Source organism: Atractosteus spatula, chromosome 14 (assembly GCF_055471065.1).
Source record: "Atractosteus spatula isolate fAtrSpa1 chromosome 14, fAtrSpa1.hap1, whole genome shotgun sequence".
Taxonomy (NCBI): Eukaryota; Metazoa; Chordata; class Actinopteri; order Semionotiformes; family Lepisosteidae; genus Atractosteus; species Atractosteus spatula.
The window spans coordinates 19,583,910-19,611,518 of NC_142719.1; the positions used below are offsets into that span (position 1 = coordinate 19,583,910).

Genomic DNA, 27,609 nt, shown 5'->3' on the forward strand with positions numbered 1-27,609 from the left:
CCTGTGGCAAACATAAACTAACTTAGCTGCACAAAAATATCTAATAGTTCGGGGTGCAATAACAGTGGTTCAGATGATTTCACAATAAATGCACTAAAATCTGTATGGTCCTTCAATCCCATGGTGAGTTTCAAGCAACGAATCCACCATGAATGCTAAGGATATTTCAAAACAAATCCAAAGCAAAGTTGCAGAAAAGCACAAATCAAGAAGGAGGTATAAAAACTAAAACAAAACACAGATTATACAGTATATTTGAGTAAGATGTTGTCACCCATCCACTGCCTAGATCTGTCTGTCTGTTCCACCTAACAGAACACCCAGACAAGGAGAATACTGGTAAGTAATGCAACTGTAAGGCCAACCTAATAATATTATGGAACAAATATCAACTGTGATGTGGCTAGCACCCAGCTCATTTTAGTTGATTAACTCAAGGACTTCTATTCTCTCTCCAAGTAACCTGGCAATCTGATCTTACCAACCACGTAGCTGCAAGGAGTCAAAGCCAGGATTTAAACCATTTTTCAAGATACAAGGCCGTATCTTTACAAGACACCTTACAATGATTCCGTAAAGTACTATCACGATCGTCATCCATCCTTCAGAGGGCGCTCCCACCTTGCATTATTTATTGTCATTACGTGCACCTGTCCCCTGTTTCCCTCTTATTATTTAAGTCTGAAGCCTCTGGTGTTCAGGGCTCAGCATTGGAAGACAGACTCCCGGAAGCCCGCCTACCAGCGGGTCCTGGAGTGGCCCAACAACACAGGTTTCAACACGACGTCCTGAACCTCTGAGTCTGGGGCTCTGAGCGCCTGGCCTTGTTATGGTTTTAACTTCTGTGTTCCTGTTCCTGGTTCCACGTCACCATTCCCTAGTTCCTGTTTTTAACTATTTTGGTCTTGGATGCAAGATATTTACAATGTGCAAATATAACATACCTTTTGGTACAGTATAGCTTCCTCTATTGGATAGAGTTGATGAGCTTTATGTTTTCTTGAGATGTGACAAAGAACAAGACAGGAGCTTGAGTTTCTCCCTACTCAGACCCTACTGGAGGTGTCTGACTCCTCTCCTGTAAGAAGGCCTCTCTCCAGTTCTTTAGAGCCTGGTTGGGGGGAGGGTACTCTTGAAGAATTTTGCCTGCACGCTGAACATTCCCAAGAGCCATTCTGTTTACCGTACAAAACCATTGCTTGGTTATCTTTTGGCATGTTTTTCCTGGACATCTTTGAACAATCAAAAGAACATTGTGCCACTTTACACCTGTGTATCTCAATATTTTTTACATCACAGCATGCCGGCATAAATATAAAAAGACTGCAGTACAATGCCCCTCCCTCAATCCCATCACTGGTTCATTAATGAAACTTATTTCATTGTTAAATCTGTTTTTCTTAAAATGTTCACTCAACTTATCCTGGCTGAAACTGCAGAGAGTGAAACTCTAGTTCAGCTGCTCAGACATCCTGTAATTTGCATCCATCTTGAAAAACTTGCATCACACATGATCAGTCTCATGTACACACTACAGAACATGGCATTACAAATTTTCCATGCAATTTGTGGTGTTCTAATGAACAGTGTCGGGAAACCATTCAGAATGTTTTATTGATCAATGCAAAGATGCACATTCTCACCTGGGTGATTATGAGAACGGTGAGGTACAGTAGAATGGGGTTTCATAGAGCTAGTGGTGTTTGAAAAAAATTATAATCCATTATATTACACCCATCTTAAGTAGAAACTAAAGATAGCTTTAGGAAGTCTTTAGACGTAGACGTGTGCAAAAACCTAAAATAATTATGGACAGCAGTCATTTGCATGTTGTGTACACATGTTCACCTTTAACAAGTCCATTAAATTTTCCATTTACACAGAATCTCATGTTTCATCTTTTATTTAAGGAGGCAAAGCAGGAATGACAGGATACAGGAGTAATCAATTCATCTACTTTAGGATAAGCACTAAAACAAATGTAGGCACAATTGGAAACAAGGTAGTTAGAACTGTGTATAAGAAACATCTTTAAGCACCAATGTGAGTGCACATAAACACTTGCTTCAACACAGACGTTAAAGCACTGTGATGGTACTTTTAAAGTTTCCATATCAAACAGCTTACTGCTTTTTGTCCTCCATATTACTGCTATATGGAGGACAGAAGAAGCAAACAGGTTAACTTAATCTCTCACATTCCTAAGGACAGCAGCAGGCTTTTATTCTTGAAGATGAGCAAATTTTTCAAAAAAAACATACATTTACGATTGGTCAGTAGCTGTTTCTTACCAAGATCAGAAAGTTAGCATGGCTTGGGACTGTGGGTAGAAATCAGAGCATCCAGAGAAAACTTCAAAATAAGAGAACATGTCAATTCCAGAGAGAGAGGCCGGTTCAAAGTCAAAATTATGAAGCAACCTTTTGCATCACTGCTACACCCATACAGAGAGTCAGAAACCTAACTTATCAGTATAAATTCTTATTGTATTTGACAGTCATCCACAAACATGATATGACCATAAGTGATAGAGTGAATGGCCTACTCTCACAATTAACATTTCTCAAGTTCTTCAAAAATGCACAGAGGCACATACATTTCTTTTATAGTTACCAGCCACATTCAACTCAGATGGTATTTGTTGTTCCCAACATAAAATAAATCATTTAACGAATACAGATATTTGCTGTTCAAATTCTACTTTACGTCCAGCAATAGACAAATGGTAATGTCTCATGAAAGTAGGCCAGATGCCTGCTGACTTCTCTCTTGATCAAATGAAACTCAGAATGCAGATCTTAAGTAAAAAACAAAAAAATATACTCACTAAAATTAAAACAGACAGCTTACAAAAATACTATATATATATATATTTTCCCTATAACAACTGAGTGAGCTTTCCAAGCCCCTTATATAACATTTACTTTCTCAGAAAGGCGTTCTCCCTTAAAGGAACCACTCACAGCTATGCGATATTTGCAATTATACAATATAAGGGAAACAAAACATCAATATGTATTAATACAAATAAGAAATCCAATTCATTTTCTAGCTTTCGTTTTGAAAATACAAAAATATAAGGTATTCATTTAACTAATTATATACGACTTAACATGATGTAAGCTTTCCCCTTAAAGTCAGCGGCCCTATTATTAGAAAATAATACATTTTTTTTAAATCATCCTATCCCAGAGTTATTGAGACCTTCAATGGGATGATTTGCAAAGGTACAGCAACAAAGTCGGGATAGAAGACTGGAAACACCTTCTCTGCAAATCTGTCATGAAAAGTGTAGATATGAGTCCCATCATTGGGATCAAAGAACAACACCTCTCCTCTGTCATAGTCCAGCTGCACTCTGATCTTCTGGGGTTTGTTCTTCAGAGTGAGTTGTTTTGCTGGTGAGGTCAGCGCACTATAAACCTCATCCATTTGACAAATAGTCCAGAAGCCTTTGTTTGTGCTCCCAGCAGTTGTTGCCTTCCTGTTGACAGACCCTTTGGCCACTCCCAAGGCCCAGTGCACCTTATCTCCCACCTCCACATCCCAGAAGTGTTTCCCTGAGGTGAATCCCTCAGAGCCCAGCACAAACCCATAGTGTTTGAACCTCTCTGGGTTGTCGGGAAGCTGCTGTCTCTCTCCTCTGCATTTCACGTTAGTAAGGTCTTCAGACAGCAGGAGACCTGACTCTGCAGTGTTGGGGTCTAGAGTCACAGGAGCTGGTTAAATAGGTAGAAGATTGAAGACATGAACTTTATCATTTAACTCTCACAAGGTAATATTGTCATTAGCGATAAACTTTCATCAGAATATCAGAAAAGCCACAAATAAGAGATGCCAATTCAGCCCATTTGAGTTAGAACATGTACTTGAACTGGGAAAAACCACTAACAAGTATAAGATTCTGTGAAACTCTTCCCGTAAAAGCATATTTTATAAAAATTTACAGATAAGAAATTTTAAAATGCAACAGAACTGACTATATAATCTGATAGCAATGTAACTTATATATGTTAGCATCATATAGCAAAAGGTTAAGCATTTGCAAGTAAAATTATTGCAATGGTCATTTATTTTTATCCTAAGCCATTTTCCAGGCACACATCACTGTAACAGGCCAGCTGGATCTGGAGTGTTAAATAAGGGCCTCCAGAGGGATACAGGGGTAGAGCATACAGTATAATGATCAAGTATGCACAAGGATAGTAGGAAATTAGTGTCAGCTGTGTGTGAACTTAGTATTCTCTGTTTAAGGGTCTGGTGAATGAGCAGTCCTAGTCAGGTCAGATTTGGTTTGGACCCTCACTGTCAGGGAGGCAGTGAGAAACTTTCCTGAGAGAATGAAAGATCAGAACCCTGGAAGGGGGCCGCTTCTAGCAGCAATCTGGGAAGGGATTGGAGATTGGTTGAAAAGAACAGTTAACAATATCTTTCTGGATAATGCCTTCACAGTATTACAGGTCGCACGGGGGTTAATGCGACAGATTTCCCTGCACTCAGCTACCACTCAAGGGGGATCTGTTATGGTGACCACTATGTGATTTAGACAGTTAGTATTCTATAAATTTGTATTTTATTCTTAGCCTGATACTGTGGCCTATTGTGATGGAGCCAGGATCTCATTAAAGCATCATTGATGGCAAACTGGCTATGTAGTGACACCTTTGTAGAGCAAACTGGAGGAGATCAGTCCAGGGCTCTTGCACAGACAGTCACACTCTCACTGCTTTTATCTGATTGAATCCACAATTCTCAATGTTCCTCCTGTACTGTGAAAACCTGTAAATCGCCCTCCCCCTTGTGATCCTGCACCCAAGTACTCACTGTACTGAACAATCCTCAGCATCTCCTCCCAGACTCTGTACTTCAGAGAGCCCAGGTGCTTGGCAACATTGATCAGTGCTCCTGAAACCAACTCTGGATCCTGCAGTGTGCACTGAGCTCTGCAATAATATTCAGGAGTCAGTGCTGCTGTTGGTTTAAACTGCTGTGGGTTAGGACTCAGTACAATAGAAAAGAGGGAGACAGACTGGACACATACCTGCTCTTTGTGTTCTTGTAGTTCTGGAAAACAACAACATGACCAGTCATTTATTGTTCTCATTAAAAAAAAATGTTTTTGCATTTTTGCATTGTACATTTGAGTTTGACAATGAATAATAATACAGCAGCAATTCTAATACACTAGGTCAGAGTTCCTGTTGCAGTATACATCATTCAGTAAAACACTTCTTTAATTTGCATTTCTAAACTGATTTAAATACACACCACCAACTTTTTAAATAATAACAGACCATGGAAAGGTGAGCATGGTCTACAGCACATGAGTTAAAAATTAGATAAAATTGCTAAATATATATATATATTAAACCATCCAGTGTAATAATAACTATTATGTCCATTAAGTCTATGGTTTATTTATTCCAGAAAACAGTATTATTTTTAATTCTGTTTTAATTTCTACAGCCACCTTCCTTTTAATAAGCAAGCTGCCAGTCTGAAATCAGAAGACTTGTCACAGAGATGTCTCATCTCTACCTGCAGGAATGAAATGTCTTCCACTCCCATCTCCTGTTCTATGGCTCTGATTGTGTCTGACAGGGATGAGATCTCTCTCGTGAGACTCTCAATCTTCTCCTTCATCATCTGGCTCTTCTGCCCCTCTTCTTCCCTCAGTGCAGCTATCCTGGCTGTCTCCTCTTCTCGCAGAAACTGGTGAAGTTGCTCAAATTCCTTCTTTATCAGTCTTTCAGTTTGCTGGACCTGAGTCTGAAATTGAAAAAAAGCAAGATGTATTTCACTGTGGCATCACTGTTGGAAAAATTATAGTTGAGTTTGGTGCATTTTAAGACGTTCAAAACTGATAACCTTGCTGTTTTCTACAATATTACCTTAATGTGCTGTGCTGTCTCCTCGCTTGTTTCCTTAACATTTTCTGAAGCATTGAGTTTCCTGTGCAGTTCCGATAGTGCTGCCCTGAGCTGCTCCTGGAAGGAAATGAGAGTTTACACTTTGATGGATTCGGAAAAACACGGAGGTCAGACTCAGTTGCTACCAAGAGAAACTCAGGGGTCAGAGATAAATCCTGTCAGGTCATTACTGAGATTTTACAAATAGATGGAGTGCAATGTTTATTGATCCTTAATATGGTTGAACCGTCAATTGCTGAGATATTGTCTTTTGGAGATTACTGGGTGTCAGTGTTAAACAGAATCAGAGTAAGAGTTGGTAATATGTGTTTTAAATGCCAGTCTTTTATTAATAATCAGAGAGTGTGTACCTATGGATGGTAGCGCCTCCAATTGTCAAACAATTTCTTATCTGGACAATGTATTGGATTATATTGTAGTAGTGATTCTTCTTGACAGTAGTCCATAAGAACAGAAACCAGAGCACTTATGATTCCTGAACAGACCTGAATAAGACAAACTCCTCGTGAACCTTTTACTGATAACTTGCTGATAGCTTCATAGCTGGCTTTATGAAGTCATACTTAGCTTCTAGAATAAAAACTTTTCTAAAAAGCATACTGTGTATTATCAAAGTTAATTTCATCTGTTACATTTAGAATAAACAATTCAGTTTATTTTTGCCCAAGAGCAAAAGCAAGAAACAAAATATTAATTTAAAACAGGGGCTCAGCACAGAGGTATATTTTCTAAGTCTGGTGCAGTTGCCCAAAGTGAAAGCAAGAAAAGCCATAGGAAAGCATGTTGAGAACATATTTCAAAATGTAAATTAAAAAAATGTATTACAAAACCATGGCAACAGTGTGAAATTACAACTGCATGTTTGCAAATTTACCATAATAAACCTGATTTTAAATGTATGTCACAAATGCAATCATTTTTTTCTTTCTAATAGCAACACATACTATATGTACTGTAGGAGCTGTACTCTTCTAGGTGGTGCGGTGGCTCCGTGGTTAAGGACCTATGGCTATGGCTGGAAGGTTGCCGGTTTGTATCCCGTGGCTGGCAGAGGGATCTTACTCTGTTGGGCCCCTGAGCAAGGTACTGTACTTAACCACAACAGCTCCAGGGGTGCAGTATAAATGACTGACCCTGTGCTCTGACCCCAAGCTTCTCTTCCTGTTTGTGTGTCTCATGGAGAGCAAGCTGGGGTATGCAAAAAGACAAATTCCTAATACAAGAAATTGCATACAGCCAATAAAGTGATCTTATAATCTAGTATAAACTTTGAAAAAGGATGACAACCAGCATGCAGAAATCAATTGCATCATTATTTTAGAAATAATTTGAATGTTCCTTAATAGTTTGGGTTAAAGCTTTGCTGTCAATCTGTTTGCTTTTAATGTTGAGCACACCATGTATTATCAAAGTTACATTTGATAAATATGGAATCAATAATTCAGATTATTTTCGCCAGAGGCATCATCAAGAAAAAGATAAGAATTTAAAACAGGTGGCCAGTACACTGGTAAGTCTAGTGCATTTACCAAAAGTGAAAGCAAGAAACCCTATAGGAAAGCAAATATCACAAATACAAGTCTTGAATATTTTTTCCATGTAAATAAATATGTAGAAACTGTAATCCGGTTAAAACTAAACAAAACTAAAAAAGTATGACAGTCAGCATGCAGAAATCAATTGTATCTTAATTTTAGAAACAATTTAAATGTTCCTTAATAGGTTTGGTTAAAGCTTTGCTGTCAATCTCTTTGCTTTTCATGTTGAGAAACATGTTAAATAAATTAAAATTCCAAAAAGAAGAAAAAACATTCTTTATTCACTTTTGTGAATCACCTTCACCCGAAAAGGAGCAATTATCTCTCAATGCTAAGAACCATCTATATCCCATGAAGACAATTGTTGTATCAGAGAATACAAGATTCCACTGCATCCTGTGAAAATGTTACGTTCAATCATTGGTTTTGCAACTAGGTTTGCAGTGGGTGCTGACTAACGTATTCTAACGTACAGTAGGCCTGGGTTATGTATAGTGTTGTAAAAAGTATCTTGCCTCACTGCATCTATACACACAAACAAAAATAATGAATGAGTAAAGTGTCTAATGTGAGCAATGTCTAATTTAGCCTTTAAATTTAGAAATACATTCTTTTTTACCTTTCTATTCAGTACAGTCTCCTTCAATGGCTACAGCACATGGTATTTGTGTTTTCTTGATTTCTGGCAAGCGTCACAGACAGGATCTTCATCATCCAAACAGAACAGCGTGAGTCTCTCACTATGCAGACTGCAGAGCTCTTCAGATTCTACTGGAGGTCTCGGAGTCCGCTCCTGTAAGTTCTCACACAAATTCTTTATAGCCAAGCTGACTGGGGGCCGGTCTCTTGAAGATCTTCTCCTGCAGACTGGACATTCCAGGGAGACCTTCTGCTCCCAGTACTGCTGCAGACAGGCTTTACAGAAGCTGTGGCTACATAATTCAACTTCCGTAAATTGCTTCTGTTCCCAGAATATTCTCATGTTCACCAGAGTCTAGGTTAAAGAAGCAAGATATTTATATGTTTAGGCAGGTAGATTCAGCACCAACATGTGGAATAAAATTTACACTCATTACAAACTGATTACAAACTAAATTGCACTTAAAAGAGTATCCTTAAATTTTTTATAAGAATTTCCAAAAATCAAATGCTTTTTTTACTGCCAAGGGTAACTATTTAGCTTTATTTTTTTTTTTAATATTTGAAATAAAATGGACATGTTGTTGTTCAAATGAAAACAGATGCAGGAGGGGGATATTACAGAGTAATACTGTCACGCCCTCTGCAGCCAGAGGGCGCTCCTTCTCTGTCCTGTCCCTAGTTTCCTGCCTGCTGTCCTTCCGGTCCCTCTCTTTCCCTTGGGCTATATATTTCCGGGTCTTGCACTCTGCCCTCGCTCAGCATTGACGTTCGGATGTCCTGAGACCCGCCTAGCACCAGGTCGCCCCACGTCCGCTATCTGAGGGCATAGGTTTCTATACGGCACTCCTGAACTCTTTGCACTAACAAGCCCGGGCCTTTTTCCCGTTCCTCCGCTACGCAGATGGGTCTTTATCCGCTCTCCTGCTCTCCACGGTAAGTCTCTTTGGACGTCCGTGACAAATACCCAAATACAGTATTTCTACCAATACTGTCACAGTCGTCATCCCTCCTCTAGAGGGCGCTCCCACCTTTCTCGTACTGTTCTTAGTTTTATTAGTGTCAGCTGTGTTTCATTCCCTTTCCCTTATTTAAGCCCGGTGTCTCCGTAGTTCCGGGCTCAGCTTTTGAAGACAGACGCCCGGAAGCTCACCTATCACCGGGCTCAGGAGTGGCCCGAGGGCACAGGCTTCATCACTGTGTCCTGACTTCTGAGTCCGGGGCTCAGAGCACCTTGCCCTGTTATGCTTTTAACCTTTCGTGTTCCTGGTCCCAGTTCCCTGTTCCTGTTTTTAACCATCTGCATCTCCAATGGATCTCCCAGTTTCTGTTTTTTGGACTGCACCTTACTACCCCTTTGAACTTCCTCTGGACTCATTCGCCTGCGCTCCCCCCATGCACCGGATCACCTCAGTCACTGCCTCCTGTCATCCAGACCTTACCTCGCTCTGCCTTCCCTGAAGTCGTTCTCCAGATACTTCCAGATTATACCATCACACATAGGGTCTTTTACAACACGCACTATGGGAGTTAGATTCGGCTCCCGTGACACATACAAACCAATATAAAACACGTGTGGCTCTATATAATTAAAACTTTCATTAAGACATGGGGGACTGCTTGATAACACAGTGGTTAGCATTGCTGCCTCATTGTGCTGTAGCCCTGGATTCAGTTCTGGACCTTGGGTGCTACTTGGCTGGAGTTTGTATGTTCTTCCTGTGTTCACATGGGTTTCCTCACACAGTCCAAAGACATACTGGTAGGTTAATTGGCTTCTGGGAAAACTGACCCTGGTGTAAGTGTGTGTGAATCTGTGTCTGCCCTTTGATTGTCTGGCATCCTGTCCAGGATGTACCTCACCTTGCGACTGTTGTTTGCTGGGATAGGGTCCAACTCCTCTGCGACCCTGAATTGGATGAAGAGGTTAGAAAATGGATGGATGTCCATTGACAGATTTCACGAGTTACGTGAAAGTGAACTTGGCTGCTGTCAAGTATCTTCTGAACTTTCATTGTAATCTTTGTTAGACTTATAGAAGGAAAATCCTTTTCTACTAACAAGCACGCCTCCCAGTGGTCCTTTGGCATATTTCTTGTCACATTTGTCACATTTGCTCAGGGGACGAGATCACAATGTTCTTCTGCAATTTGTTTAGCTTGTGCAATAATGTTTTTGAAAAGCAAAAAGTGAAGTGTACAGGTTACAGGTCTCAAGTTGGTACAGATTGGTTTGTTATAGTTTTTTGTTAAAGAGGGAGATCAGGGATGATTCTCTCAAGAAACTGTTGAGGTACATTTTCTTTAAACATTCCGTTCAGCATTAAGACAGTGGTTTTATTTTGTATTTTGATCAATATTTGAAGTATAGGTCTCCAGTCCTGATTTTGAAGGGCCAGAATGTCTTTAGGATTTCTAGATCTCAGGTACAGCAACACCTGAAGATCTGGATGAAGCTGTTATATTTATCCAATTAAGCCATTAATGAGCTCCAGCTGGGCAGCAAAAAAATATGACTGTCAAGAGTGTGCTTTCACATGCATGAATCATTCATGTTGACATAATTCAAAATGACCAACTTTGTTGTTGAGTTTATTCTTTCTCTATTGGTTAAGGAGAACCTTGTGAAAACTGTGCACAATAAAGTACAGAAGTACTTTAAGAATACAGCATCATTTTAGTAAATAGTTCTGATCTCAAGAATAGCACACAGCAATAAGAATAGGACTCCAAGAGATTGTAAACAGTGGTAGTGCCCTCTTTTGGACAGTGAAAACACTGCAATACCACAGTCTTTCCAACAGGAAGAAAACAGAAACAATAAAAATATAAATAATGGCAACAGTGTATAAAAACTTTATTAACAAAAATCTGGCTCTTAATGGATCCATAACCTAAAAATCAGAAATTTAATTATGCAACCAGAAACAAAAATACCATTAAAGGATTGCAGTACTGCAAAGTATAACATTGTAGTATATTACAAAGTATATTAGCAAATATTCAAATATTATTGTTTTACGGTAAACATTAAACTGTGAGGTCAGACACCAAGATTTCATATCATCATTCCAAACTGCACACAATGCTGATGATATGCTGGAGACTGATATGGAGCAAAGGTATTCATGCTGTTTTGATAAGGCTATTCATAATATACAGTATGTAGGGTGATAGTGGGCTTGGTGTTTATAAGCCCTACAAATCTGTAGTGGAATCTGTAAAGACTGTAAAGAGTACTGTATTGTTAGGGCATGCCAGACTCATAGGAAACATTTAACAAATGGAGACATAAACCACAGGACATTATCAGGTGGTTTCAGGGATCAGTGAAGCTAACCCATTTGTTCTGGGTAATACAAGAGATCCGAGAATAGCATGAATGTAATTCAGTGATTAAAAATCTGCACTCAATCCCAGTAAAATCTGTACTATCCATGTTTTTCCTGTTGTTCTATGCATGTGATTATCAAATGTTTTGTTTGCTTAATTGATTGAACAGTACCCGTGAATACAGAAAAGTCATTTTATTGTGCTGCATCTCATTAACCCTTAGAATATAATTAACTGCATCAAACTGAGCACAGACTATGATTAATTTACAGTGGTCTCTTTGGATAATGGTGTCAGCCAAATAAACAGCCATTCTCATTTTTATCAGGAAGCTAATGGATTCAGAAATCACCTGCTTCAGCCTATCCTCAGCTGAATTAAAAAACACAAAATTCCTCAATTTAGAGACTTTTACTGTTTAGTAAGTGTGGCATCTGGCAGGCTGACCAGGAACTACGATTCAAGATTGTGCAGAGTGGACGGACTTTGCCACATAGCATCATGACATTACAGGCCTTGGTTTGGGGTTTTGCTCTTTTTAATAATGTAATATTATTAATATGGAGGTGTTCTTGGAGGATTATATCCATGCTCACCTCCCCACCCACAACCACTCAAATGAAGCTAAGAAGCAAGCGGCAGCTGGGGAGGAGGAAATAACAGATTCAAACACTCTGCAAAAAAATGCATCACTTTAAAACCCATTTGCAGGACGAGTTCAGCGATCAAATCAAATTGGCAGAAAGCAGCTCAGGTGGAAAAGATTAGCGCTGGATGTGAGAAGCTGGATGGTAATGCCCACTTCTCTGACAAGTCTCAACCCGTATGGTGGTGAGGTGAAAATTAGTTCCTGCTTCATTCCTTCAGACATACTGTAGGAGCTGCCATCGCAATAAGTAAACAAGATCACAGGTAAACTGAGATGAAATACTCTGCCACATACATGGCACCAGTTCTGGGGCTCACTGGCTTGTTAGAGGTTCCAGCTGCAGCCAGAGTCCCCCCTCAGCCCTGAGGATCAGATCTGGTTTTCGGCGGACCTCCACTGTCTTGGGTGTGACCCGGAAACGGCGCAGGGTCAGGGCAACCACCACCCTCATCTCTGCCATGGCAAAGTTCTGACCGATGCAGTTCCTGCACAACAAAATTACACAAGGAGAGGGAGAGACTTACAGTGAGACAGGCTTCTTTTTCTTGTTTTGTTTCATAATTTAGCATGATCATGAAGTGAAGGAGACATGGAGACATCTGTGTTGCAAACTGGTGTATGATGACACTGTAATCACCCTAGATCAGTCACTAGAGACCACAAGACTAGTCTCACCGAGTGCTCGTTCATTAATAATTGTATAATTTATAAAATGGGCATAGACTTCACATTTTGGGTAATTAGTGATGGTTTGACAATAAATAGGATTATCACTGTGTTAGTGGAGATTGGGTTAGGAAGTAATCTATGGAAACTGCTTTGGGCCATACCCTTCAGCAAAATCTTCTACACTTTGAATTGTTGTCATTGTGAGTTTCATGTGCCCTGTTATCTGGAAATCAGAAAACCATCACCATGTGACACTTGGAAATTCCTATTGAAGGACTGGACAAGACATCTGATAAGATCCAATGCTAATTGCCTTCTCTACACACAATTTTTAACATGCAGTCCTCGTATCATGCTATAGTCTGTATAGAACACTGAGACTGGATGTGGGGGTCTTCACCATGAAAAGACACCCCATAAATGTGACCTGTGAAGATGAATGCCATGCTAAAAAATCTAACCAAAAGAGAAAAAACATTCAAATGTCTGTCTGCCAAGCTTTTTTCACACAACTGAAATTTTGTTTTACTCCTACAGTATGTATTTGTTTCACTCTTTCTTTCTGCACTTCAGTATGGAAGTCACTTCAGCTTTCTTTTGCACCTCTCCCTAGTCTAACCTCTCCTAAGAGTAACTTTTTCAGAAAATCAGGGCTTGGCGTCCCTTGACTTTAACAATAATCATCAATGCTTGTACAGCATATGTTAATACCCAGGAGGATGGGATAAAGCTGTAGGAGGCAGGATACCATACCTTGGTCCTGCTGAGAAAGGGACAAATGCATAGGATGATCTGCCTTCTGAATGCTCTGGGTCAAACCGGTAGGGATTGTAAACCTTTTAAAAAATGAGAGGGCCAGTAAGTAAAAGCTTTCTACAGTATTTCTATTTTCAAACCATCAATGGGTAAGGAAGCTTGATACTCTTCGGAGGCTCACAAGATAAAATGACATCTTGTGGGCTGATTCTTGATGATGAAATGATTCATCTGTGTGGGGAAACCCGTAATTCCCAGATCATTCCCAGATTATCCCAGATCAGACACCACAGCTGCATGAAAACTCAAAGCTATGTGTTTTCATGAACTAGAATGGTGGAAAACCAACCAAGCTCCTATTATCTAGCATTCTAATTTTGGTGAAATGGTAACTAAATTAGTAAACTGAGAATGGTCATGAATCATGCCAAACTTTAGGGTAAGCTCATGTCAAAATATAATGCTAAAAATAATAATTGTCACAGAAATTGTACCAAATGGTACACAAGAATGGTGAACACTGAAACATTAAATACAGATAGTAAAATATAGGTAAACAATGAACAATCAACATTTTTCACTCAAAATTACAAAATATTATTTTGTATTTGCAAAGGTTATATGGAACCTGGCCGATTGGTGCCTTACTGATAATGTGATAAAGTGATAAAGAACGTGATAGAGGTACTCACATCTGGGTTTGGCCACACCTTGGGGTTATGATGAGTACCATAGATGCTGGCAAGGCAAATATTTCCTACACATGAAAATAAAACACAACATTAAAACAGACCCCACAAGCCAATTGAATATTCAGGATACATCCAGGATGGGCACACACAGACACAAAAACAGACACGCACACACTCCCACCAGGGACAATTTTCCCGGAAGCCTATTAAACTACCTGTATATCTTTGTCCATGACAGGAAACCAGTGCACCCCGAGGAAACCCACAGAAATACAGGGAAAACATGTCATCTCTACACAGATCGCACCACAGGTTTGGAATTGAACCCAGGGCCCCAGCAACGCAAAGGCAGCTCTGAGGACCAGTGTGAGAGAGCACTGGCACTTAGGAGGATCTGTCACCAAGCTTTTTCATATCCTTCCACCAAGAACTAAAATAAAAGAGGATGAACTGTTCTATTCCAATTCATCTTGTAAGACAAATGCAAAATGTATGGTATTAGAAGATTTATCACATGACTCCAATATAAAAAGCCAAACATAATAATCATTGTATACTATCCAATCTACAACATTACAACAAGGTACTGTATGTCTTGCTAGAAATCCCGCATTACTTTTTTTAAATGGCTGGAATTAAATAGATCCTCTGTGATCAGATATCGCCGCTAAGCGTGTTGGTTATTCATCTATTAATCAGCGATTGGTGGATACCTGGAAGTCTGCAGTCTCCAAGCAGAACTCTGGCTGAGCACTGCCGAGCCTTGGCAGGACAGTTATGTGGGAGCTTCTAGACAGATGTTTGACGGACTGTATAAGTCAATCAGAGCCATGTGTCTGTCCTCCAGTTGACACTAGAGTCCATGTATTCATATCCAGCAGCTCTTCATTGCTATTTTAAATGTGAGTAAATGGGAATCTTCCTAATTATTAGTATTATACTGCATATGTCTTAGATAAAGTGCTTAAGGGTCACATTTGAGAAGGGAATAGGAAGAAATACAGTGATCAACCCACAGATCTGCCCTCAGCCCTCACCCTTAGGCACCACTCGTCCTCCTGGCATCTTTATGTCCTCAGAAAAGAGACGGGTTACGGCGGTAACTGGGGGGTACAACCGCAGGCTCTCCTTGATGCACATGGTGATGAAGGGGAGATTCGTCAGGTCATTCCTGTACAGAGGGCACACCAGAATCAGGGGCTCCACAGTGAATCAGGGATCAAAGGCCACAAGGGTGAAATTAAGAGGAGGCAGAGCTCAAGAGGAACTTATTTACACAAAGAGTTGTAGGTGTCTGCATTTAGATACACTGTCATGCTGTCAAGGGCATTCCTGAGATCTGAAGAAACCTTGGATTGATATGTTCACATTAATTAGTTTCTAGAACTCCTCTGCTGCTACTCCAAACTGTCCTACTTGTATCTGCTTTCAGCCTTGGTCTGCCTGTCTGATAGTTCTCAGTAAACGATGCCACAAATATCTCCATTGCTTGCATTCTTATGCACTATAACTGTGCATACTGCCAACTGTATTTTTAAAAGCAATAAAGATCAGGATTATGTTATGTAAACTGAGCGTAAGAAAAATAAAGCAACCCCACCCTGCATTGAAAGGTGAGTAATGCAGTACTCAGCAATTAGTGAGTTATTTAAGTAAAATTGAGATCTGATTATTTGAATATTTGATTGTTATTTGATCTATAGTGACACCACCAGTACTGAAAAGTTAAGGAACTCAATTCTTCTAGTTCCCAAGACTAGGCTCTGAATCTTGGGAGTCTTTGATTTCTATTCAGGAATGATCTCTTAGGCTTTAATTGGATCCTGCAAGTTTCCACTTCCATATTTTCCCAAAGTCTTTCAATTTCTTACAACTCACTTTAAAAAATAGCTCTTTAATTTACTGTATTCCTGCGAGCATTCATGGTTCTAAAGTTTTTTACTGCAAAGCACCTTGAGATGATATGTCAGGAATGTATATTGTGCTATATTGTATACAATAAAGATAATTAGATCTGGCTCTGTATTTTAATATACCAACATAAAAAAATGGCTGTGGAGAACTACTTTTTTTAACCTTAAGCTAACATACCATTCGATAAAACAGAAAGAATATTTTGAGAACAGTAAAACTACAGTTACTCAGCCATATCACCCTGTGACTCACAGCTGGAAGCCCACTGTAGCTAAGCAGGTGTGAGCCTGGTTAGTGCCTGGATGTGAGACCTCCTGGGAAAAACTAAGGTTGCTGCTGGAAGAGGCGTTAGTGGGGCCAGCAGGGGATGTTTGTCAGTCCTAATGCCCCAGTATAGAGATGGGGACACTATCTGTAAAAAGGTGCCATCCTTTGGATGAGGTGTAAAACTGAGGTCCTGACTCTCTGTGGTCATTGGAAATCCAAAGGTGTTTCTTGAAAAGAGTAGGGGTGTAACCCCTGTTCTGGACAAATTTCCTATTGGCCTTTACCAATCATGGCCTCCTAATAATCCCCATCTATGAATTGGCTTCATCATTCTGTCCTCCTCCCCACCGATAGCTGATGTGTGGTGAGCGTTCTGGCGCACTATGGCTGCCGTCGCATCATCCAGGTGGGGCTGCACGTTGGAGGTGGTGGAGGAGAGTCCCCATTACCTGTAAAGCGCTTTCAGTGTAGTGTCCAGAAAAGCCCAATATAAGTGTAAATAATAATTATTATAATAAATTAGTTACTTCCCCCGGTTACACCAAAAGAGCTATTGTATTTTATTTCTGCTTTGTTTTTTATATAGTAGTTCAGAATTGTCAATTAATCAATATCAGTGAAATGATTAAGACAATACACACCCTCTGAATATAAAGAAAATAAATACGGTACAGTATGTCTACAGAAACTTTAGCAAAATGAATGTTCTTTCATGTCATTTACAGTAAATGACTTGTAGGAGATGAGCTTGTTTCTTTACAAATTGCAGTATATTAAACTGATGTGAAACTGCAAAAGCTGCAAAACTTTTGCAATCAGTGAACAGCAATATTACAGCTAGCTCGTGGTGAGGAACTGTGTTCATTGTGTCGTCTGGCACAGCGGCTGGAGAAACGACTTTCCAAATACTTGCAGGCACATACAGCTGTCAGAAGATGGTGCTCCTGTACCAGCTAAAATAGAAGGTAGCAGCCTATAGGATTCGTCTTGACCAAAGGTTAAATTACAGGCATGTTACTTAAAACAGCTGTATGAACACATGAGGTCATGTAAAGTGCTACTTTTTCCAGGACCATATACAGTACATACGCTTTATAGGCCATATCAAAAAAATTATCAAAATATTTCAGAATCTTCATCATCATTGTTATTATCATTCCAATCAAAATAATGATTATAAAAAATAATCAAAGATGAATTAAAAAAAACACCTGCATAGAGATCAAAATGGACACTGACCACTCAATCTCCTCTGTGTCCCGGCCCTGCAGAACAGAGTTCACTTCTGCCCGACACTTCTCCTGGTATTCAGGATATAGAGAGAGGTTGTACAGCACCCAAGAAATCCCACTGGCTGTAGTGTCATGACCTGTGAGTGAGAGACAGGGATTTTTGACTCTGCACTCCATTTATGTTAACAAATTTAAAAGACAATGGCTTAATATATTATATTAAAAAAACAGCTACCAAATCAAGTCAAAACCCAGGTTACATCTGTTCTGGAGGACAATCTTACCTTCAAACATGAACGTATCAGCCTCGGCCTTGATTTCTTCATCAGTGAGCCCTTTACCATCTTCATCCTGGAAATGGAGCCAAAAAAATATCTAAGTACAGGCTTCTATTGAACAAAATGAAATCACTTGAAAATGCAGAAATGCACAGAGCCCAGTTTAGGGTCTGGTTTGGATAGGTAGGCCTGGGCTCTCATGGCAAAATGGTGGCTCCTGAGATTTCTTTCATTACTCCACTTGGGGCTGGTCTTCCTTTCAAGCTCTGAGGAACTTGTGGAACCATGTTTCTAATGGGTAGAGAAAGTCGGAAGAGCTTGTCCATCCTTTGATAATTTAGTTAGAAATGTAATTTAATGAAACACCCAAATCCCAGGTGAATAAAAAAATAAAAGTCTTGGGGTACACTACTGTGAAAGACATAAAAATTGCACATGCAAAACTAGAATATGAATCACATCCTTATCCATAGGAAACCTGCAAAACCTATGGGAGATCACCTGCTTTAAATTAAGCATAGATTGCTGGAGCAGTATTTATCATTAATAGTTATCTTTTACAAAACAGTTTGATAAGTCAATAGACTTCACACAAATTTACTGAATGTCCTCTTATTTGCAGTTTTTCCATTGTTCACATTTTACCCTTGAAAGCAGAAGGACGTCGATGAAGTCAGTCACTTTTCCCTTCCTAGGCCTGTAGCTCTCCTCCTCCCCCAGCTGGTGTAGTTTGGCTCTGCGGCGCTGCACTATGTCTGCAGTGAATCTGTGCACAAGGTCACAGGCCCTCTTGAAGCGTCTGCCATCCTCCGTGCGCCAGTACACAAAGTCGAAGTGGTGCAGTAGACAGTACTCCCGTTTCACCACTAAAGTACTCAGCTCGTAGATTGCTGCTATGTACTCACTGGGTTTCCTGGTCCAGAGATTCACAGAGAGGGAGTCAGTCTAACACATGCCTTGCTCTGAAACCTGCACAATCCCAACCCTAGCTACAACCTGCCCAATTTTCAGCTCTCACCTCTGCAGAACATTCAGAGCTTCTTGATCTGGACTGAAATCAATTCAGCATCGGCTGATCCTTGCAAACGCTTTTTTTTCTGGTTTGCTGTTATAGTCTAGAACTCTATGGGATCACCTCAATCCAGATTTCCCCTAACCTCACACTCTGTTCATTTCCTCAAGAGTTTTGAACACATGAGTAAGAAGTGTAATAAATACTCTACTCAAGCAGCAAAAGAAGTATCCAGTAGGGCAATTTCCATCCTTGGATAATAGATGTTTTTTGTTGTGCCAGCAGTGATATACTATTAGTGAGGTTTTCCCTGGCAAAAATAAGAATATAGAGAAAAATAATTCAATGGGATTGAATGGGATTGATAACCCAGCCATGTTATCAAAGCAGACATCCTTCAAGAAGTGGCTGGATGAGATCCTTGCATGAATTACCTACTACAGACCAAACAGGCTAGATGGGCTTAATGGTCCTCAGTCATTTACAACTGTTCTCGTTTTCGTATGGACTCACTCTTGGCAGTTGCTGTCATAACTGAAGTTGCACTTCAGCAGGCTGTCCAATGTCATCAGGCTGACATGCTCAAACATGTCAAAGCTTGTTGTCCCTTCAGAAAGCAAGCGTCGCCACTTCGCCTGGATAGAGGGCGACAACGCATCTAACAAATACCGCATTTCACTCAAAAAAACAAAATGTAATCATGAAACATAAGCAAAACAAGTTCCTGTATCCTTTTTCACAAGGCTCTTATTATTGGATGGCCCAGAAAATCATTCCTTTCAACTCCTTTTATGACTGCTTTCCCTCAGATTTGCTGTATTTTCATATGCTGAGCTATAAATGACTTTTGGATTAAATTCCTATGGAATTTAGCATTCTCTGGCATGTAGCAGTGGCTTGTCCATGCTGTGATAAAATTGCTTTTCTATATTAGTGGGACTAAGCATGAGAAAGCCATTAACAGCTCCTGTCTTATCATATGCATTCCTGTAAGAGCTAAGGTTAATTGAAAATTTGTCCCCTATTCTTTAATAAAATCAGAGCTGAATCTTGAGAGGACAGTGGCAGGGTGGCAATAGCTTGTAAATAATTTTATTGGGTGAATAATGGTATAATTATGCATACATAATTGTATTATGCCAAGAATGTATGGTGCATATTGTCAGTTAAGTGATGGTTAAAAAAGATGAACAGCACCGCTGACACTGGGGCATACAGTCCTGAGCATTTCCCATTGGCAAAGGCAAAGAGGATACAATTTTATAGGAACTGTTATTTATTATAATGTATTATAAGGCCAATTCTATTACACTGTTTCAACAGTTTATTTTGCCCCTTTGACATCATCCATCCATCTAACTGCTTCTTCCAATTCTGGGCCGTGGGGGAGCTGGAGCTGCTCCTGGCAGGCAAAGAGTGTATGAACACCCAGATGGGAAAGCTCTCATTTACATCCTCTCTACTGATCTTATTACAAGACAGCACCCATCCCTGTGTGCAGCTCATGCCAATTTTCACTTGTGAAACAAAAACTACAACAAAATCTGAGTCACGGCAGGATTTTGGCGGTGCGGTGGCTCTGTGGCTAAGGATCTGCACCTGTGGTTGGAAGGTTGCTGGTTTGAATCCCATGGCCGGCAGAGGAATCCCACTCTATTGGGCCCCTGAGCAAGGTACTTAACCCCAACAGCTCCAGGGGTGCTGTATAAATGGCTGACCCTGTGCTCTGACCTCAAGCTTCTCTCTCTATCTGTGTGTTTCATGGAGAGCAAGCTGGGGTATGCGGAAAGACAAATTCCTAATACAAGAAATTGTATATGGCAGATAAAGTGATCTTATCTTATCAAGATGGAGATCGAGTCTGAGAATGAGAACAAGATCAAGATAGAAAGTGAGATCGAGAATGAGCTTGAAATGAGAATGGGATCAAGTTTGAGATCAAGAAGAAGACTGTCTCTGACAGGAGGCTCACATGCATGATGTCGGTGGAATTGTTGAAAATCTCCACGTAGATTTTGAGGATGTCAAAGTGGAAGGCTGGTGTAAGAAGCCTCCGGTGACGAGCCCATTTCTCTCCATTGCTGAGCAGCAGGCCTTCACCTTGAGAGACAAACATGAACAAATCTGTTTGAACAGCATTCTCAAAAGGTGATTTTCAGTGTTTTCAGGACTTATCTTGGCCTGCCATGAAAGGGAAAATGACATGTGTCACATAGAGCAAAATGTCTTTCAAAACTGGTCTTCAAGGGACTAAGTTCAGCTTATTGCCTGTGAAAAGGAGAAAATCAATGAACTGGTGTGAATACTTACTGTAGTTTAATATACTAATTGAGAGCTCAGGCAAAATGAAAACCAGAATACTTTCTGGCCCATGTGGACCCAATTTAAAAATTAATTACCCAGGGACCTTACCTACAGTATATTGAATAATGATTCTTTTTCTTGTCACACTTTACTGTGTACATTTTGCTCAAAGCAGAACAGCCTTTTCCTGTTATTTCTCAAATATGTTGTGTATTTTCCCCTGAGGGGAGCTTGGCTGCGGAAATTAGTCCCCAGCTTGCTACTAAAAATGTTCTCACTGGCAACAAAGTAACAGCTGCTGCCCTCTGGAGGATACTAAAGTACTGGACTTGCTATAGACTAAGCTACAGTACTTAGTACCATACTAAGCTGAGCACCGAATTGAAAGGGAAAGTTCTGAATGCAGCAGCTTACTACTGAAATAATACTCTTATGTAATAATTCATAGCTTCAAAATGTATTATAATATTTAGCTAACTTTGAATTCCAAACACAACACAATAGATCTACATCGCATGTCCTAATTATAAAGAAAAGGTGTCATGAGTATTACACTTACTAAAGTATATAGCGTCTGCAGTCTGCTATAGAGAGTTCTGAAATGTATATTGAAGTAAATATTCATTGGAGGAAAGTGAACTGAAATCTAGGCACATACTGTTACTGTACATATAACATAAAAGGATGTGTTTCTTACAGTAAGTGTGTTCAGTCACACCTGGGTGTTACTCGAATTTCTCAGGTGACACCTAGAATTTGTTCTAATATTTATTCTGACTCCATACTGGTAATTCTTAGAGGGTAGTGGTGATATTGGGGTACAGGGGTACCGTGGGTACAATGTGGTATTTTATGTAGTTAAATGCAAGTGATATATACTTGTAAAGAAAGATTCCTTGGATTGCAGTCGAGACACCAGTAGTATCATTGCCAGAATTGAGGAAACCCAACTAGTTGGACTGGTCAAGATCCACAGATATCAATTAGAAAACACACTGAAGATGAAGTGAAACAATAATAGCATTTGACAAGTGTCAGGCATAACTTTGTAATATTTTGTACACATAAATAAAGCCCAAGCCTATCATAAAAATGACAAGCAGTTCTCTTGAGAGTCTAAAGAATCTCAGTATGTCCCCATTAATTAACAATGAAAATTAAATCTACTGTGATTCACCACATGATAAAATTCAAACAGCATCCAACAGCAGCTGCACTCATTTCTGTGGCGCATTAAAATTGATAGAATATTGTATAGCTAGTTACATGCCTTTATCTGATTATTTCAGCATGCATCTATTTATTAAAAACTAGCATTAACCTATCACAAGCATTCAGCTATGTATAAAATGATTATATATATAAATGTCTACTCACATACCTGTATTACATGTAGCTTACTGGTTTTTATTTAATAGGATGCAGTTCTCTTTTTTGCCTTGTAACTATTAAGATTATAAGGACAGAATTCTGGATTTTTTAATGTCTGTATAAAATTTGGCTCTGAAACTCATGGGCTTGTAAATATTAGCTCAATGTATAATTGCTGTGTATAGAAACAATTATTAATATTTGCCATCAAATGATCTGCTACAAGCCTTAACAAAGAAAAGTCATATTTTTTAATATGATGCATTTAACCCCACATAAAGGTTTTAATGTGTCTTTCTGATTCCCCAAATTGTAAGTTGTTTTACCTAAGGCTTAAACGAATTCTTCTTTCACTGAGTGATTTCGACAAACATCTGTTACGTTTTATCTGAATTACTAGAGGGAGATGTCCCCTGTTCACTAAAGTGAGTTTTACTGAATGATGATTCATCTTTGAAACATCTTTATTCTGAAATAAATAGATGTGATTAACAGTTACTATGTCTGCCATTAGCACACCATTGGCTGACCTCCGGTGCTCTCACTGGCATTCTGTTTTTGGACATTTTACTTCTGGAACTTTCCATAGCCCATGATACCAATAACCAGACAAATAAATCATAGTAGTCAGCAGTTTGTTAAATCATTATTTTATTTTTAATACATATTCCTTATGTTTTCTATACTTATCATTGTTTGTAATCGTGGACTTTTTGATTACGTGTTTTTTTTCTCTCCGTTTTAGGAGTGCACTGCCGTGGAGATGGGAGGTGTTTGTTCTCAGTGCTGGTTTAAATTGTTCACAAAAAGAATTAAAATATAAATTTAAAAAATTATCATATTTTCTTAGTTCCTTAGGACACTTAACGCTTAGGAATTCCTGACTTTGAAAGGGTGGAAATGTAATATTTTTACATTTTGCTTTGCAGTAACAGGTATTAAGACCCGATTCTTACATTGATTTGATTCCTCCTTATTTTAGAATTTTACGCTCTCCTTTTGGTAACAATATGGATCATATTAAAATTCGGATACATACACGTTTCTGTATTTAGCAGAAAACAGTTGTTCTTGTACATACTGACCTGTTGTACATATGAACTCCCATAATTGTAGCTGCATCCAGATTTCAGAACTAAAGAGAAAAGCAATGCATTTCCTAAGAATTAAGAAACATGAGACTTTTTTTTAAGTCTGAGGCTTGGTCAGTTGTGTAAAACAGATTGATTGGGACAAAAACTGCAGTGTTACATTCCCATTAAAATGTTCCATCATGCAGCCTGCCACTCCTTCAAGATAATGACTCATCAACATGCTTCCAACACATGTCTTGTTTTTGGTCTGGAAGTAGTTTAATTTAAGAAGGGTTTGCAAATTTTTTTTTCTTGTAAGCAAATTATGAATCTTGAAGGATCCTAGGAAATTTGAATGACACTAATTAAGTTCTAATTATGTTGAATACTTTAAGAACATACGTTTTGAGTTTTTACGTACAAATTACAGGCGACCATTTGACCCATGTGTCACGAATGTCGGAAAGGATGCCGTGGAATGACTAGGTGAGCAGTAAAGACCCTGTGCATAGCGGTAAAAGGGGCAACATGGAGGTTAGCCCAGGCTCAGGGGGTCAGACGGGGTCAGTCGGTATAGGAACCTATGCCCTCAGGCCACAGACGTGGGGCGACCTGGTGATAGGCGGTTCTCACGACATCCGTACCCTCAATGCTGAGCGAGGAGCAGAGCAGACACAGGAAGTAAACAGGCTACACAACAAGACACACCGGAAAGACATGAATAATCACAGGGAGCTAGGAACAGGACAGAAGTAGAGGGCTCTCTAGGTGTACAGGGTGTGACACCATGTAGGCCATTTGATAGATAGTGGCTATTGTCCAAGAGTCTCATTCAGCTGTTTCTTGAATGAACCAACGGTATTGGTTTCAACAACATGGATGGGCAGGTTGTTTCATTCTCCCACTACTCTTTGGGTAAACAAGTGCCTCCTAGTCTCAATTCTAAATGCACTTCCACATAGTTTCCACTTATGACCTCTTGTGTTTCACTGTTTATTGAAGTCCACTGGATTCTCTTTATTGACACCTGTGAAAATGTCGAATACTTTGAGGCTTCTCACAATCTTAACAATATTCAGTTACTTCAGCCTGTCAGTGTAAGACTTTCCCTTTTCTCAGTATAACAGAAAATACAAAGGGATTTTGAGGCCTTACCTAGCCACGGTCGGAGGAAACCGTAGAAGAGTTCGTCTTTATAAGAGATGGAAGCTGCAAACAGACCACAGATGAAAGAATTCATGAGACATCAAAACCATTTGGCACACATACATTTTTGCAGTATGATGAAACATGTCTCTCCTTCTTGAACAGCGAAATGTAAAAATTAACAGGACAATAACCATCTTAGTGCAAGAATGAAGAAAAAGAAAGGAAGGAACGAGTCACATTTGCTGAGAGGGAAACTTAGGGCTCTACTGGCCACAGCAATGTGCTGAGCAGGTTAACAATGGGGAATTGTACTTTTGCAGTTGAGATAAAATTTAAAAAGAATAATTCTGTTTTTTTTTTAATGTGTTCTAGTGTAAAGTTAAAAGAACCCAGATTTGTTGCATTCCTAGTGCCAAATGAAATGGAGCTATGTGGACATATCTTTCCTTGTTTGTTATCTAAAGTAGCTGCTCAGCTTGCTCACAAAGAATAATTCATTTTCTAGCTGCGTTTGCTGAGGATCTTTTACCACCTTTAAAATTAAAGCGTGTATTTATGTAGTTTGATCAGCTGTGCAATGAAAAGTGTATGTTGGATTGATTAATTTGTAAAGATAGGAAAACGACACCTAAGTAGAAAGAAAGTCACCAAATCACAGAGATCAAATTGCATGCACCTACACAAGCTATAGATGATATTGCTTGATCCAAAACATATCATTGTACAACCTTCTGACTCTCTTTCAAAGTTTCAGCCTTCAAATATGTTTTAAGCAAAAATCTGTACATGTAAATATTTCTAAGTCTTAATTTAATAAGTACGTCTTTTTCTACAAAACAATAATATTCAGAAGATGTGTATTTATGCATTTTGGTTTGCATCTTTGATTTATTGATTGTGACGGGACATAAAAAAAGATACAAGCTGAAGTTGTACACTATTTCTTTTTTGATAAAAATACCATCATTATAATCTTCCACACTAACTAACATAGAACTTATACAGTATGACTACTTCTGTCTGTAATGAATTCCATAAAGAAATTAGTCTACAAATAGGTGCAGAAGGGTTGTTTAACACAAATTAATTAAGAGGCAGGAAATATCACCCTGCAGTGCCATTTTCAATTATTTTATGTTTGCAGTGATTCCTCTGTGATTGCTGGAGAAATTCAGAAATTAGACCAGGAGAAACTAATAAAGAGATCTTGGAGCTTAATTAACCCACAGTTGTGCACTTCATCATTCTTCAGTGTCAGTGTCGGGGGTATACCTGAAGCAAACAGGACAGGTTTGATATAGTCTGGATGGAAGATTCTGATGAGGGAGTAGAATGGCCCAAACCACCAGGAGCATGAATGCTCATAAGTCTTGACAAGCTCATCCACTGCCTTGAGGCCTTCCTCCGTGTTCTTCATCTGAAATGGCAATGGAGCAAAAAAAAATACTGAGTCCAGAGATCACTTTTGCTGAAACAGGGTCACAGGTGTCCCAAATTGCAAGAACTAGAAAATGACTCAGAGTCCTCATTTCAGCAAATATGAAACGATGCAACAGGAAAAAAATCATTAACATCTGCCACCTATGAACCCTCTATGCACTGAAACCCATAAAGATTTTACAGTGCTTGAGTTGAATGAGCAGAATAGATAAATAAGGCAGTGGCCAAGGCCTCTGGCATTCAGACTGTTCACTATCAGCAGACTATGTGTGTGAAAAATTACTTTCGTTTTTCAGTCATACTGCTGACAACATGCACATATGTCCACCCTGAAACTTACCAGAAACCTAAATAAACATAGTAGGGTTCGATTCTGTTCTTTCAAAATGACAGGGTGCAGAATTTATTTGAAGTTATGAGTGTTACCACCTTCCAGTCTGAACGTCTCAGGCCTCCGAAACAAAGATGCACCTATTGAGGACTGTGATGAGAGCTATCTAAGGAAAATCAGGTGTTGCTATAAATGGTGTTGGTGGACCTGTAAGTGGTGCTCCTCCCTCTGGCCTATTATTTCAAACCAGTAAGGTGAAATGTTAGAGTGAAGTCCTGTCTACATGATCATTAAAGATCCCATGGCACTGCTCATAAGAACAGATTGTAGTTTCGGATAAATATACAGTAACTACAATGATTTGGAATGTTTTGGGATGAGAAGTGATATAGAATTGAAAGGGATTCAAAATTTAACACATGTTGCAAATCACCATGCTGTGGCTAAAAAACAGTTGCAATGGGAAATAGATGCAATTCATTATTTTATTAATAAAAGAGCAAAGATGAAGGATCTGATAATACTTTTAGAATACTGTGTACTGTAAGCTTTGTAATTCTTTTAGAAAAACTTCTAGACTTTGAGATAATCTCTGGAGCTTCCATAGGATAAAATAAAGAATACTAAAATATCCACAAATGGGAGGCAGATGTTAGATCTTGGTCCAAGAATTGTATCTACCTATTTCCTGACTGATTTCAGGGTATCAGTTTCAACACTGCAGCAGGACACACAATGCACTTTGTGTAAAGTTGTGTCCTGTTCACAGTTCTAAATACACTTCCTCTTACACTAAAACATGCATTTTCATCACACGTTAACGTTTGCAGACTTAGCGGATTCATGTAGGCGTTCAACCTTTATTAGTTTTGTTTTTTTTAATAAAATCGGAACATATAAAGATCCAATATGTTTGAATGTTGAACCTTTGTGGCTTAGAAGTAGTTGTAGCCGCAGAATTAGTAGCAGTCGTAGCGGTAATAGTGGTTGTTGCAACTGTAGTAGTAGTAGTTATAGTAGCAAAAGTAGTGGT

General features: G+C 39.2%; 1 protein-coding gene and 1 pseudogene across 2 annotated transcripts in view; both read right to left on the bottom strand.

Moving 5' to 3' along the window:
- Nucleotides 1-1,042: 1,042 nt before the first annotated feature.
- Nucleotides 1,043-8,450, bottom strand: LOC148820879 (E3 ubiquitin-protein ligase TRIM35-like; annotated as a pseudogene).
- Nucleotides 8,451-10,946: 2,496 nt separating this feature from the next.
- cyp4f3 (cytochrome P450 family 4 subfamily F member 3) overlaps nt 10,947-27,609 on the bottom strand; it is a 34,431-nt gene continuing 17,768 nt past the window's right edge. Inside the window, exons 4-14 of one of the 2 annotated variants that reach the window (XM_088932697.1) lie at nt 26,078-26,222; nt 24,812-24,865; nt 20,881-21,008; nt 19,422-19,543; nt 18,542-18,809; nt 17,903-17,969; nt 17,626-17,755; nt 15,243-15,376; nt 14,206-14,270; nt 13,511-13,593; nt 10,947-12,573 (exon numbers count right to left, since the gene is read on the bottom strand). In XM_088932697.1, the coding sequence (XP_088788823.1) occupies nt 12,402-12,573; nt 13,511-13,593; nt 14,206-14,270; nt 15,243-15,376; nt 17,626-17,755; nt 17,903-17,969; nt 18,542-18,809; nt 19,422-19,543; nt 20,881-21,008; nt 24,812-24,865; nt 26,078-26,222 (1,368 nt within the window). In that variant the 3' untranslated portion in view covers nt 10,947-12,401. The remainder of the gene's footprint in view (nt 12,574-13,510; nt 13,594-14,205; nt 14,271-15,242; nt 15,377-17,625; nt 17,756-17,902; nt 17,970-18,541; nt 18,810-19,421; nt 19,544-20,880; nt 21,009-24,811; nt 24,866-26,077; nt 26,223-27,609) is intronic. The other variant, XM_088932698.1, reaches the window with a different exon arrangement.